General features: G+C 41.0%; 2 protein-coding genes across 4 annotated transcripts; one reads left to right on the forward strand and one right to left on the reverse strand.

Moving 5' to 3' along the window:
• Positions 1 to 3,522: 3,522 nt before the first annotated feature.
• Positions 3,523 to 8,154, forward strand: LOC104926883 (tectonic-3). The gene is made up of 14 exons (XM_010740840.3): positions 3,523 to 4,076; positions 4,949 to 5,063; positions 5,151 to 5,248; positions 5,407 to 5,519; positions 5,640 to 5,748; positions 5,952 to 6,064; positions 6,160 to 6,201; positions 6,444 to 6,518; positions 6,603 to 6,722; positions 6,805 to 6,903; positions 7,001 to 7,104; positions 7,214 to 7,361; positions 7,523 to 7,657; positions 7,743 to 8,154. Exons 1-14 carry the CDS (start codon positions 3,782 to 3,784, stop codon positions 7,983 to 7,985), a joined length of 1,809 nt encoding a protein of 602 aa, XP_010739142.3. The 5' UTR covers positions 3,523 to 3,781; the 3' UTR covers positions 7,986 to 8,154.
• mto1 (mitochondrial tRNA translation optimization 1) lies at positions 8,086 to 12,674 on the reverse strand. 3 transcript variants are annotated; one of them, XM_027289613.1, is made up of 13 exons: positions 12,584 to 12,674; positions 12,234 to 12,323; positions 11,414 to 11,616; positions 11,102 to 11,301; positions 10,888 to 11,005; positions 10,400 to 10,698; positions 10,140 to 10,252; positions 9,632 to 10,052; positions 9,126 to 9,330; positions 8,870 to 9,041; positions 8,677 to 8,786; positions 8,433 to 8,590; positions 8,086 to 8,340 (listed from the first exon to the last, which is right to left on the reverse strand). In XM_027289613.1, the coding sequence occupies exons 3-13, from the start codon at positions 11,601 to 11,603 to the stop codon at positions 8,176 to 8,178; spliced, it is 2,151 nt and encodes a 716-aa protein (XP_027145414.1). In that variant the 5' UTR covers positions 11,604 to 11,616; positions 12,234 to 12,323; positions 12,584 to 12,674; the 3' UTR covers positions 8,086 to 8,175. The 3 variants fall into 3 exon arrangements, with proteins under 3 accessions (XP_027145414.1, XP_010739141.3, XP_027145415.1); XM_010740839.3 differs by lacking the exon at positions 12,584 to 12,674 and having other exon boundaries at positions 9,632 to 9,762; positions 9,862 to 10,052; positions 12,234 to 12,571; XM_027289614.1 differs by lacking the exon at positions 12,234 to 12,323 and having other exon boundaries at positions 12,584 to 12,671.
• Between the last annotated feature and the right edge of the window lie 23 nt (positions 12,675 to 12,697).

The following is a 12,697-nucleotide window of genomic DNA, read 5'->3' on the forward strand; positions in this document are numbered from 1 at the left end:
TACTGGCTACTCATTAGGGGATATGTTGAAGAAAACTGTTTAGATGCTTTATATGCAAATTGTCTGTTGACAATTTACAGGGGTTGAGACAGCCCATTTTTAGGAAAATGTATAAGAACCAACTGTCAACGCTCCTCAGTGAGCCTTTTTCTCTGTAACCCCTTTAGGGGGTTGCACTGTGAAACGCTCCTCTTGTACAAGAACAATAAATTCAACTTAAACTTTGATGTTTTGAATCCGATCCTCCTTATTTAAGGTTTTTTCTTTAAAATTCCCGTAACACTGTCAAAGAGAAGAGTAATAATTCTAGTATATTAAGGATTTGAGGAGACAAACAGTCCCTTGTGTAGCTAAAGAACAAACTTTAACCCGACTGTGGGGGTAACTATGTGACACAACATGTACTAGGCTGGTTTGACCAAAGTGCTTTACATTTACACTAATACATAATGCTGGGCTGTTCATTTGCCTGACTGAACCATACATCTATTGCTGGGTTAAATATTACCCATGCACTTATATTACTAATAATAATTAATGATTAATGTACAATAGGTGTATTCTATAGAGGGTTAGGGTTAATTATTACATTGTTACACAATATAAAGAAAAAGGGGGCACTGTAAATGTACATGTATAGACATTTTATAAGTTAAGTTACACTTAAGTAAAAATAAATATTCTGTAAAACACTTTTTTTTTTTTCAGATTATAGACATTTTTTACAGCCCAAAGCAACACTGGATTTTGTAAATCTCAGATAATCAAAAAGCAACAGTGATTTTCTGCTCAGATCTAATGTGACTCACAGATTAGTTTTCAGTATGGCCAATATCATATAAAAAGGAAATGTGATACATCTGGCATTCTTACCTTAGACAAAAACAGGTTTACCAGGTTGTTTTAAAAAGCATCAAGTGTCAAGATACTTTCTTTTATTCACCTTAAGCATACAGTGACCCTCATACAGTATTTCTGCATGTCGGTATGACTGTTTACGTGTTTATTAATACCAGTAAATACATTTTTATGATCTGGTCAATGGAGATATTAAAACTTTTCTAGTAGTCATGCAGCCACCAGGGGGCATTTTACAGCTGCAATCTGTATAAACGGTTTATGAATAAACATACTTATATGCTATAATAATAATTGGTCAGTGAATTAATCAGATAAAAGCTGTGACAAATGCTCAGTTTCATAAGTGGCTTTAAATTCTCCACCTGTTCATACAAAGAAAACTACAATTAATTATTATTTTTACACATAAAGGTCAGTTTGCTTGTCATGGTTACTCAGCTTGTTTTCAAATGTTTGGCAGGAAACTTGCATTATAAATGTGGAGCAGGGAGTTTGAAAGATGAAGCCATTTAACTTGCAGCGAGTAATAAATATAATATGTATAATTTATGATTGGGAAATAGCTTTTCATGTGCATTTGATTTGAACATGTAATAGGATGTTTATCACTTTCTCTCTCTATCATCATGTCCGGTGATAATTTATGAAATCCCTCCGAACCACGTTTCTTAAAGAAAAACCTCAACTACCAATATATTTAAGACCAGCTGAACCTTCATTAATTCTATATACTTTGAAGTCATTAGTTGATGAGTAGGAATACAATTCATATAAATAACATAATTCTGGTGGAAATATGGCTCGCCTCGTAAATGAGAGGTAACAAAACCAAAGACAAATCAAATTATTCGATGTGACATCTGAAGGAACATTTTGTTCACCTCTGATTGGCATTCACTGCAGTCTGCAGCCTTGCAGGGTGCTGCTAATCTCATCATGGCCACTGAGGCATACTAAGTATCCAGTGAGGAAAAACAGTTAAGTCAAGAAATCAATGTATTTATTCACAGTGTCATGGATCCCCAAAGTTTTATACTAGAGGCATTGTACAAGCAGGAATAATATGTTTGATTGAAGGTAAGATGACACCCAGGAATGTGATTTACTTGCACTCTCCTCACATGAACTTGTGGATGTAGCACTCCCCCTCAGGGCCCTGGCTCAGGCTGAGTAAGATTCGTACAATCAAAGTCGCTCACCAGGTTGTCTTTTAGCTTGTACGCCATGTTGATACCATTTAAACATGATCAGGGGATTTACCCAAACTATAGTGAGAACAGGTCTCTTTTTTGTTGTTGGCATTGTATTGTGAAACTTGATAACTCTCTGAGTAACCATTTTATTCAGAGGATTAAAACACAATACATACATGTGGGTGCATGGATATGAAAGGTTGTACATTGACTACACAAGAGTCGCTGCTTTTCCATCATCATACACACTTATATTTGTGCAATTCGCACCTCTACGGAGTCCAGAAAAGCACACAGTATCTTAGGATATTTACTGTACAGCTAGCAGACGTACAACGTTACTCTGGATAAGATACTCTGGGGAAAACAGGAGTGGAATAATGTATGTTAAAAGCAAATAAATGCACTGATATATACTTAAGCATAACCACAGACAGAAATACACAAGTGAGGGGATGGTTGGTGGGGAGTAGATCTTGAGGGAAGGCCTGTGGAGGAGTGTGGGGGCAGACATACTAACATTTGTATATGTCTTTATCTTTTTTAAACCATAATCTTTCAATAACTTCTCCAAATGTTCTTGTATCCATTGTATTGCGCTCAGTTTTATGACACAAATATACCACAATCCAGATGTTTACACATGAGGAGAAAATAAATATTTCAATTGAAAACAAGTTCAGTTGTATCAGGAGGTCAGTATTTCTGCAACAACTGCTACAAATTATGGCACCCCTCTGTGCAGAGAGAGGAGACTCATTCTGTGTACACACATAACTTGCACTGACAGACCAAGATTGCACAATGTACATTTTTGCACAAGTTACTGTTCAAGTTACTGTACAGAAATCTATCTATCTATCTATCTATCTATCTATCTATCTATCTATCTTGACTAATTGTTGGGACGAATGTCTTTCTTACTTTAAATTTAATTCACAGGGTCACTCTTATTCAACCCGACAATCATTAGAACTTTATCCTCTAAGGTTTCTCATGTGCAGAGGTCAATTTACTATCAAATTTAGGGGTACTTATGTAATTATTATAATAAATAATATATAATAAATATCTATCTATCTATCTATCTATCTATCTATCTATCTATCTATCTATCTATCTATCTATCTATCTATCTATCTATCTATATTGCTAATATTGTTATTGTCATTATAACAGGTTGTTGATGTTATACACATGTTTTTTCTATTATCAGTTTGTTATTACTTTATGTATGTAGTTATATTATTCTCTGTATGCCAATTTTATGTTCTTTATAACTGTGAACTTTCAACTATAGGTGGAGGCTTTAAATAAGCCCATCTGGGTTTTCTGCCTCTCCCTGCACTTTACATTATTTGTTATCTTTGTCATTTTTATTTATTTTCATTTTAGCTGTGCAAAATAAATAAAACTAAAAAAAAAATTAAAAAAAATCTCTTTTATAAGTTTTACGGTATTTTCGTCCTAGAAACGGAAGTAGCCATGACAACTTCCTTGGCAACGACAAGAGGCTTGCTCTTCGTTGTAATCATATGTAGCATGTTTAGCTGAAAGTATACATGAAAAACGCTTTCTGAATCGCTTACTCACATTTATTCGTTATTTCTATTTATTTATTTTGTCGTTGGACGCACTCGTCGTTCTGACATTGTAATGAGAAACGTTGGAGGGCTAATACGAGCTTAAGTTTGGCAGCCAGGCGGTCAACATGTCTCCTTGACGAGATGAGTTGGTGTCTTTCACTTCAGGTATTTATCGTGTTGTGTGGATGTCTGGCAGACGCGGCCACAGAGTCAGGGGTAACTTCAAGCTCTACAAATGGGGAGCCTTTCAGCTCAGCAACCCCTGCTCCGGGCGGTAGCACCGCGGACTCCGCCGGTGTGGGCACCACAGAGGCGGTCACTCTGGTCTCCACTCCGGCCTCCATGGAAACCACGATGCTGACTGTGACCGAAGCTCCCACTGTGGCCACTGACGCGCCCTCAGCAGCCACCGTGCAACCTGTGGGGACTTCAGGGGGTAACATACATCTGCCTCTTGTGATTTTGTTATTGGAAACAGCTTCATGAGCTGAAACTCACCCTTGTTTCCACTCTGCAGCAAGTCAGCCTGGTGCCGAGGTGCTAATGTTATTTACATGAGCCCTGAAACTGTCTTCTACTGTTCATACAAGGGGTAAACTTCAAATCAAATCAACTTTATTTGTATAGCCCAAAGTCACAAAGTACATTTGCCTCAGAGGGCTTTACAATCTGTACAGGCAGTGACACCCTCTGTCCTTAGACCCTCGGTTTGAGTGAGGAAAAACTTGCCCATAAAAAACTTTTAACAGGGAAAAAAGGTGGAAGAAACCTCAGGAAGAGCCACAGAGGAGGGATCCCTCTCCCAGGACTGACAGACGTGCAGTAGATGTCACGTGTACAGGACAGATCAACACAAACATATCGTACAATTACAAAAACTTGTCATCCTAATTTATATTTTTAGATCTATGGCTGCCTAATCCTATTACCTATCATTTTTAGATTTTTTTTTCTTGGTAATGTAGAAATAATGCTTTTAATAATATATCTATAAAACAACTATGTTATTCCTCAGGCTTAAAGTAGTTTGCTTTTGACAGTCGCCTACTGTAATAGCTGCTGAATTTAAGATGCATATATGGGACACTCTTAATTAGAGTTTGTTTAAAGTCAGGTGCACTGAAAAGGTCAAAACATAAATATGGATTCAAGCATGCAGTCAGAACATTTTGGCTATTTCCAGTTAGATCGAGGTTGTTTCCAATCAATCATCCCCAAAAAATGTGTACACACACACACAACATCCTGTTATTTTACACAAACTAAACTTGTCCTGACTAACACAAGCATTTTCTTTCTGTTATCCAGGTTGTCTCTGTGATTTGACCCCTGATTTCTGTGACATCGGCTGCTGTTGTGACACAGCTGATTGTGGTGTCGCGAACTTGAGCACTGTCTTCACCGGATGTCCACAGAAAGCCATGTAAGTGTGGTGCACATGCTCTACATTTATATAGCACATTAAACACACTGTTTGTTCCGTTTGTCTGTTTAAATTCTTATTTTACAGATCAGGAGTTTGCATTGAGAAATGGCTGATGTTCAGGGCTAACGTGAATTCATCTCTTGTCACCGTGACTGACTCTTTGTTTTGCGTCCAGCGTGAAGGTACGTAGATGTAATGAGAGTATATTAATTTAAAACCACTGTAGGATTGTTCTTTAAAAATCAGTGCTGTCACCAGGGGAATCACTTATGATGTTAAAATTAATTCTACGAGAGTGACATGTAAATTTCCTCCACTAATGTTATACCTCTCACAACAGATAATGTACCCCGGTCCCTCCCAGCTCTACCCAAGTATCCAGCTTTATCGGACTCGTACCACTTCTCACCACCAGCACCTCCAAGCAGCAGCCACAGCAGAGGTTTCTACAGGGTAAACACATCACAGTATTGTATCTAAAATATTAACAGTAATAACTTTCAGGATTTTAGAATACTAGACAGTACCAAAACGGAAAAACTCAAATGCTTATAAGTCTCTTCGTTTTTGTAGGCTGATGATGTCATCCAGACATATTTCTCCAACTCGTCTGTGCGTGGTCTCCTTCGTCAGCCATCTCCAGGAGCTGCTGCTGCGTTCTGTATCAACCGCAACCCTGCAAGTAAGTTCTCACCAAATAAAACACAGATACTTCCAGGCAAGTTTTGTGTCAGGAAGCCCCTGTTATCCAGGTTATGATGCCCTCTTTTGTTTATCTTGTAAATATACAACCTGTGTTACCATAAGTGCAGTATATTATGCTTGAATATCACAATCATATTAAACACTTTGACCCATTTTTCTTCTGTTTTCCTCTGCTTGCAGAGTTCTTGAGGTCTATGTCTCTGTCATGTACCCGCATGCTAACTCCTCAGTCATGCACCACGGACCCAAATCTCAACGCCGGCTCCTACTTCTCCAACATGACTCTGATCAAGGTCAGTGTATCCGTCTGCACAAAATGCTTTTATGTAGATAATCGCTGGTGAAAATCTCTCAGCAGATCGGCTAACGTCAATATTTTTTATTACAGGTTCCGATAGTCGAGACGGCACAAGTGACTTCTGACTTTCTGGTAAGTCACTGACAGCTCAAAAACACACGACATTAGTAAAAACACTGTTGTTTTGTCCTTCAAATGCCTCTCCATCTAACAACATCCATTAAACAGTATGAAAAACTATCTGTAGCATAAAAACTGTACTTGTTAGGTGTCAAGGCCTCTGTGAAGATAAAATAAAAGATAAAATAAATGTAATTTAAAGATAGATGTGTCTTTTCTACCAAAATAAGAAGGTGAACTGACTCTTGTTTCAGATCCCAGTTACTCCGCTGTCTGAATGGTCTGCACCAAGTGAACGAAACAGCTCTTGTATCAATGTGGTGGAAAAGGTGAGTAGATGAAAAATTGGTGATTTTTCCTTGATTCCTAAATCACAGATTTATCAAATTAATCTTTTCCCGATTCTTCCACAGGTGGAGTTTGTCATAGGATACACAGGCAGAGGGGAAATCACTTATGCAACAGTGAACGTGGTCTTAGCTGATGTGAATCCAAATCAGCTGCTGTTGCAGACGCACTCTGTACAGTTTCAGGTAGCCCGCTAAAGCCACAGATGTCATCACTAAATGAGCTACAAATTCAAACACAAAGATTAACGTAGTTTCTCTCTCCCAGCTGGCAACACCCAACCCCACTCCAGCAGGTCCGATCCCAGCAGTCGGACTTAAATTGGGATCTCCTGTGCTTGGTCGCTTTGATGAACAAGTGAAGCCTGTATCCTCACAAACAGCATCATGAACTTCTCTTGAAGTCAAGTCATTTAGCATGTTTTGAGTCCATCATACATTACGGTTCCTTGACAGCGAGTTAGCTGACAACAATGGCGGTGTCACAGAGTGGGGAGTGTTCGTCTGACCCCAGCAGACGAGCACCCATCCTCTTCACACACAACACCGTCACTGGCTGCACATTCAGGTGAGTCTACACTATTTTGCTTCATCTTAGGACATTTCTAGTTTTAACTGATGAAGATAAGTGATGTAGTAGTGAGTTTATTCCATCTTTCTCTCCATGTGCTGTTTAGTTCCCAATCTAGTGACTGTTCAGAGCTGCGTTCCCAAATTTACGGGGTCTTGCAGGGACTTGCTACTCCTGATGTGATCGCTATGAACTTTGGCTCCCAACTGGACTGGACTAGAGTCATTACCCAGGAGTGTCCTGTCAGACTGCAGGTACAGCTAAAGTACTTAAGAAAGAAAGTTTAAGAACTTTGAGTGTCATGTTTTTGGGTTATCTTACCCAGTGTGAACCGGTGTACAATAGGACTTGAATGTTTTACAAACTATATTTGGGTCTGCAGGTTTTTTGAAAGACTTTTTGTTCCCTCTCTCAGGAATCATGTGTATCAGGCTGCGTCCTCCCGAAATCTCTCTCTATTCGGGTACTGTGGGCTCGCCAGGGTCTCATAGACCTTCCCCAGAGCTACATTTTGGGGGCTAAATACCTTTTCCAGTGTCAAAATGTCAAGGTAAGCCAACTTTATTAATTCTCTGTTCTGAACACGTTTCACCTCTCTGAAAATATCTTTGTCTTTGTCTTTTTTTCCCCCCCAGTGTCCTTTGTCCTCTATGGTTCTAACCACTGAAGTGACATTTGTCGACACTACAGTTTACCCAAAACCACCCAGGGGCTTGCCTCAGCCTAGCTGGAAGTTTCCATTTGGTTTCTTCACTAGAGGCACTGCTGAGCTGGACGGGCACATTGTAATTAACGGAAGTAACAGTGAGAAGGTCACATGGAGTTTAATGCTGTTCACAGTAATGTTACTAACAGGATTAGAATTCTTCACCAGGTAGTCAGATCGCTAATAGTGGAGCCATTAGGGAACCTTTGAAGTTTTATGGGTTTTTTGCTAAGCTGTAACAATTTAAAGCACCAGCCAAGTTGAGCAAAACATCAGAATGGTAAAACGCTTTAATTTATTCTTTTGTACATTTCCAGGAATAAACTTTTACATTTTTACAAGACATTTTACGAGTCATCATTTCACCGAGGTAAAGATGTGTTTCTTGCACGCGGCTCCTCGTCCTCCCTTTGGTCTGTTCGATATCTGTGCGGTCGTCTCTCCTTTTGTCCCGTGTGGCGCACATAGTTGAGAAGATGGACGACTGCAGCTGGAGTGATACCTTGCAAACGTGTAGCAGCTCCGAGCTGCATGATAAAATACAATATTAGTTGCATATTGATTTTGTTCTTTTATGTAACAGCACAAAAGGGTATTGGTTTTGAACGTGCGGACTTACAGTGCTGGGTCGAACTCTGTCCAAAATCTCTCTGACTTCTTGAGACAGAGACACCGGCAGAGAGAGATAGTCTATGTCTTGAGGGAGAGACATGTTCTCCTCCCTTTGAATTCTCTCAATCTCTTTCCTCTGTTGCTCAGAGTGAGGCCTGTACACAGCTAAACAACAAGATAAATGTTTTATTGAGAGAACATGAACTGTTAAGGCAGCTTAAAAGAGACCAAAGCAACATTTAATACCCTACCCTCTATTTTGAGTCTTTGTGAGAACTCCATGTAAGGTGAAAGGCACTCTGGGAAGGCAGATGCCATTGTTTCAAAGGACACATCATTGTACTGCAGGATATCCATACCACTGAAGAAAGAGGCTGCATATAGTCAGAACCACATATAGATTGCACTTCAGATTGTACCCTGACATAAAATACTGTCACTCACGTTGGTACGTTGTTCTTGGTCTCGCTCATCGGGATATCGGGCATCTTTTTCCTCCAGATGGAGGGGGACAGAGCGAGAGACTGAAGGGCTGCCAGTGCATCCTGCAGACTGTCCCTCACTCTCACGGCCTTCTGATAGCGAAAGGAGGAGACACATCCCACCTCCTCAAACCCTGACAGGGGGGAAAAGTTTATGAGAGAAGACCTTACATGACTCCACTGGCTGTCTTGCATCCTGATCGTACAGCGTTGCCTACCTTTCAGAGTGAGGCGAAGGTCAGCATTGTCTGGCCTTAGAGTTGTTCGAAACTCTGCCCGGCTGGTGAACATGCGGTAAGGCTCCGTGACGCCCCGACTCACCAGATCGTCGATGAGAACACCGATGTAGCTCTCCGTCCGAGACAACGCCACTGCAGGCATGGAGAGCGCCCAGCGTGCAGCGTTCACCCCCGCCCACAGGCCCTGCAGAAACAAGGTGACCTCAGGTTTGACGAGTTTCAGTTGTGGGAGTCTTTATTATGCAAATTAGTATAAAAGGGTAGTGACACAACTAGATCCCGACACTTACCATGGAAGATGAATACACCTCACCTCACCTCCAAGTGCAAACAGCAACTACCAGTAAGACAACCAACTCCCCACTCTGTTACCAGAGTAACGACTGCTGCTCAATTAAAATGTGATTAAGACTAAGATTAACATATCACTATTCTGAAGAGGAAGACTAAAAACTGGGATAAACAAATAATGGATATAAATCTACCTGTGCAGCAGCCTCCTCGTACCCCGTTGTTCCGTTGATCTGACCAGCCAGAAAAAGACCCTGGGTGCTCTTCACCTGCAGGGCAGGGCTCAGCTGAGTGGGACACACAAAGTCATACTGCACGCCATAACCTGGAAACCACCACCGCCCCAAGAAATAAGACGCATTTAGATAAAACTTTACTGTCAGATCTGTTAACTGGAGGCAAACATATATATCAGGCAGTGTACCAGGTGTGTGGATCTCAGCTCTGTGCATGGCGGGGATTTCTCTAATGAGGCGGAGCTGCACGTCAGGGGGCATGGTCATGGACAGACCCTGAGGGTACAAAAGGTCAGAGGTCATGCCTTCAGGCTCCAGCCACACCCGGTGACTGCGACCCGGAAAGCGAAGCACTCGCGACTCAATGGAGGGGCAGTACCTGTGAGAGACGACGACTAGAGTTATTACTTTTAAGTTTCGGACCACACTTCAACAATGTCTACGTTTATATTGTGCATGTGTTCACCTGGGACCCTTGGTGTCTTGCTGTATGTGACAGTTGAGATGAAGACTCTCCTTCACCACTCTCTCTACACCAGGAGTAGTATAGGTCAGGTAGCAAGGCAGCTGCTCCTCCGGCTTAAGAAGATTCAAAATAAAGCACTCAGTAAGATTTCAATTAAATGATATAATGTAGAAGTCCTTTCCATTTTTTCACAATTTATACTGCTGAAACGATGAAGCTTTTCTGCTTAAAAAAAAAAAGTAAAGTCACATAAACTTTACCTTGCAGCGTGTGTGTGTGTTAAGGAAGCTGAACGGAGTTGAATGGCTGTCAGGGGGGTGAAGCTGAGCCAGGGAAAGGTCTACAGAATCCTTCACAATCCTGGGAGGGGTACCAGTCCTCAGCCTGCCTGTCCTCAGTCCCAGCCTCTCCCTCAGTGTGTGGGACAGTCCAGCACTCGACGGGGCATCTCCAATCCGCCCCCCGGGAGATGTGGTTTGGCCCATGAAGAGGGAGCCAGAGAGGAAAGTACCAGTAGTAAGAATGACGGAGCTGGCTGAGATGGGGTGGCTTTCATTTGCTGAGAAGATGCAAAGTTATAAATTGAAATTTGTGCATTTTTCAGTAACAAAGGTGCATTTCACTGATACATTTGTTAGAAATTAACATGCAGATGGTTTGGTTTTCTACTCAACTGACTGAGGATACAAGTAAAGACAACTTGCCACGATTTTTAAGAATTTAGGATAAAAAGTTATTTGTCCCCTACCTAAACGTATCCCAGTGACTCTGTGTTGTCCAGGCTCCTCTGGGTTTGGTTCTGTTACCAGCAGCTCCTCCACTGAACCCTCTAACACTGTCAGCCTGGGAGTGGACAGCAGCTCGGACTGAATTGAGTAACAGCAGGCAGACACATGGTTAATGAATGATTTTTAATGCATCCAGAGGCAAAAAGTCTGTTATTCTCTTTTAAATCTGTGTACCTGAATAAATTCACGGTAGCGCTGGCGGTCCAGCTGGGCCCTTGGGCCCCACACAGCAGGTCCTTTGCTACGATTCAGGATGGAGAAATGGATCCCAGCCCAGTCTCCTGCTCGACCACACACCCCATCCAGGGCATCTATCTCCTTCACAAGCTGGCCCTTCCCTACTCCTCCCAGAGATGGGTTACAGGATAGGGCACCTAGAAAGAAATAAAAAGTTCTCAGTCTAATTGTTCACATCATTATGTGACCACAACTTTGCACATCTCAAAATAACTATTGAGATGGACAGATTGCACAAAGTCCTCTCACCAATGGTGTGTATTTTCTGTGACACCAGGAGTGTCTGAGCTCCCACTCTGGCTGCTGCTGCCGCCGCCTCGGTGCCCGCGTGTCCGCCACCGACAACAATAACGTCATACTGCTGTCGGGCAACATGACTGGCTCTTCTGGAAACCTGCACTAAGAAACTCTGCAGAGGGGGGAGCTTCTTTGTCAACATGTGAGATGCACACCTGTAGACGGAAGATACAGAAATGTGGATATGATGGCTTTTTTAAGTTAAGTGGAACTTATGTGATACCACGATCAGATATTACTCCAGATTTTATATTTAAGGTGCTATTGTACCTCATTAAGAAGGGCAAAATAATGTAAAGCAATGAATAAGAAGCCGTAGAGGTTGCAGGATTAATGTCTCAAGCAGATATTAATATATTAATATTACATATAACTTCATTCATAAAGTTTGGTTTACTTTACTAATGTGAAAACTGCTGTATAATGTTGTTTTTGTGACTTAAAAATGAAAAATGAAATTAAAAAAAACTACTAGTTGGATTGTGGGAAATGTAGGCTTGAATGTTCCTGAAGCTTGATTCATAGTAAGGACTAAAAGTCACATGATTTGTCATCTCTGATGCTTTTTGTGAATCCTCCAACTGTACTCCAACTTTAATTTATGAATGACCTACATTACATGTTCTCTGGATTATCAACGTGTCACTAAAATCCAACATAGTTTACAAGAATTCAAGTCGAGTCACAGCTGTGGGAGATTTTGCAACAGCGTGTAACTCACATACTAGATTTTGTACGCAATCAAATCGCCTCAAATATTGAAGATACTTACAATTTCGCCAGCTGACGAACGAGGTGTTGTGCTCAATTTCAACGCTGCTGCCAGAGAAGTGAGTGAGATTTACGGAAAGAGCTAAAAATCCTTGAGAAAACACAGAGATGCTGCTATATAACACAAACGCTCTTTGTGGAGGCTGCCATGCTGTCTGCAGCTTACAGCCGTAATAGGTGGTGTATAGACGCACTGACAAAGTCAGGGTCAACTCGGTTGCTTGGTGAGGCATTGGCTCTCAAGTCGTAGATGAATTCATGAATGAAATTTAAAAAAATAAATAAAAACAAAGCAAGAAACAGCATGTACATGCGTAAAATAAAGAAAAAGGTGATACTTTGTAAACAAACCACTATTGGTGTTTTGTGTGCAGACTGCCACGTGTACAGCAGAAACCACGCATTTCTCGTTCACATCAGAGATAAATCAGGATCAATTAATTATCCATTGAACGCACATATTAC

Source organism: Larimichthys crocea, chromosome XVI (genome assembly GCF_000972845.2).
Source record: "Larimichthys crocea isolate SSNF chromosome XVI, L_crocea_2.0, whole genome shotgun sequence".
Taxonomy (NCBI): domain Eukaryota; kingdom Metazoa; phylum Chordata; class Actinopteri; family Sciaenidae; genus Larimichthys; species Larimichthys crocea.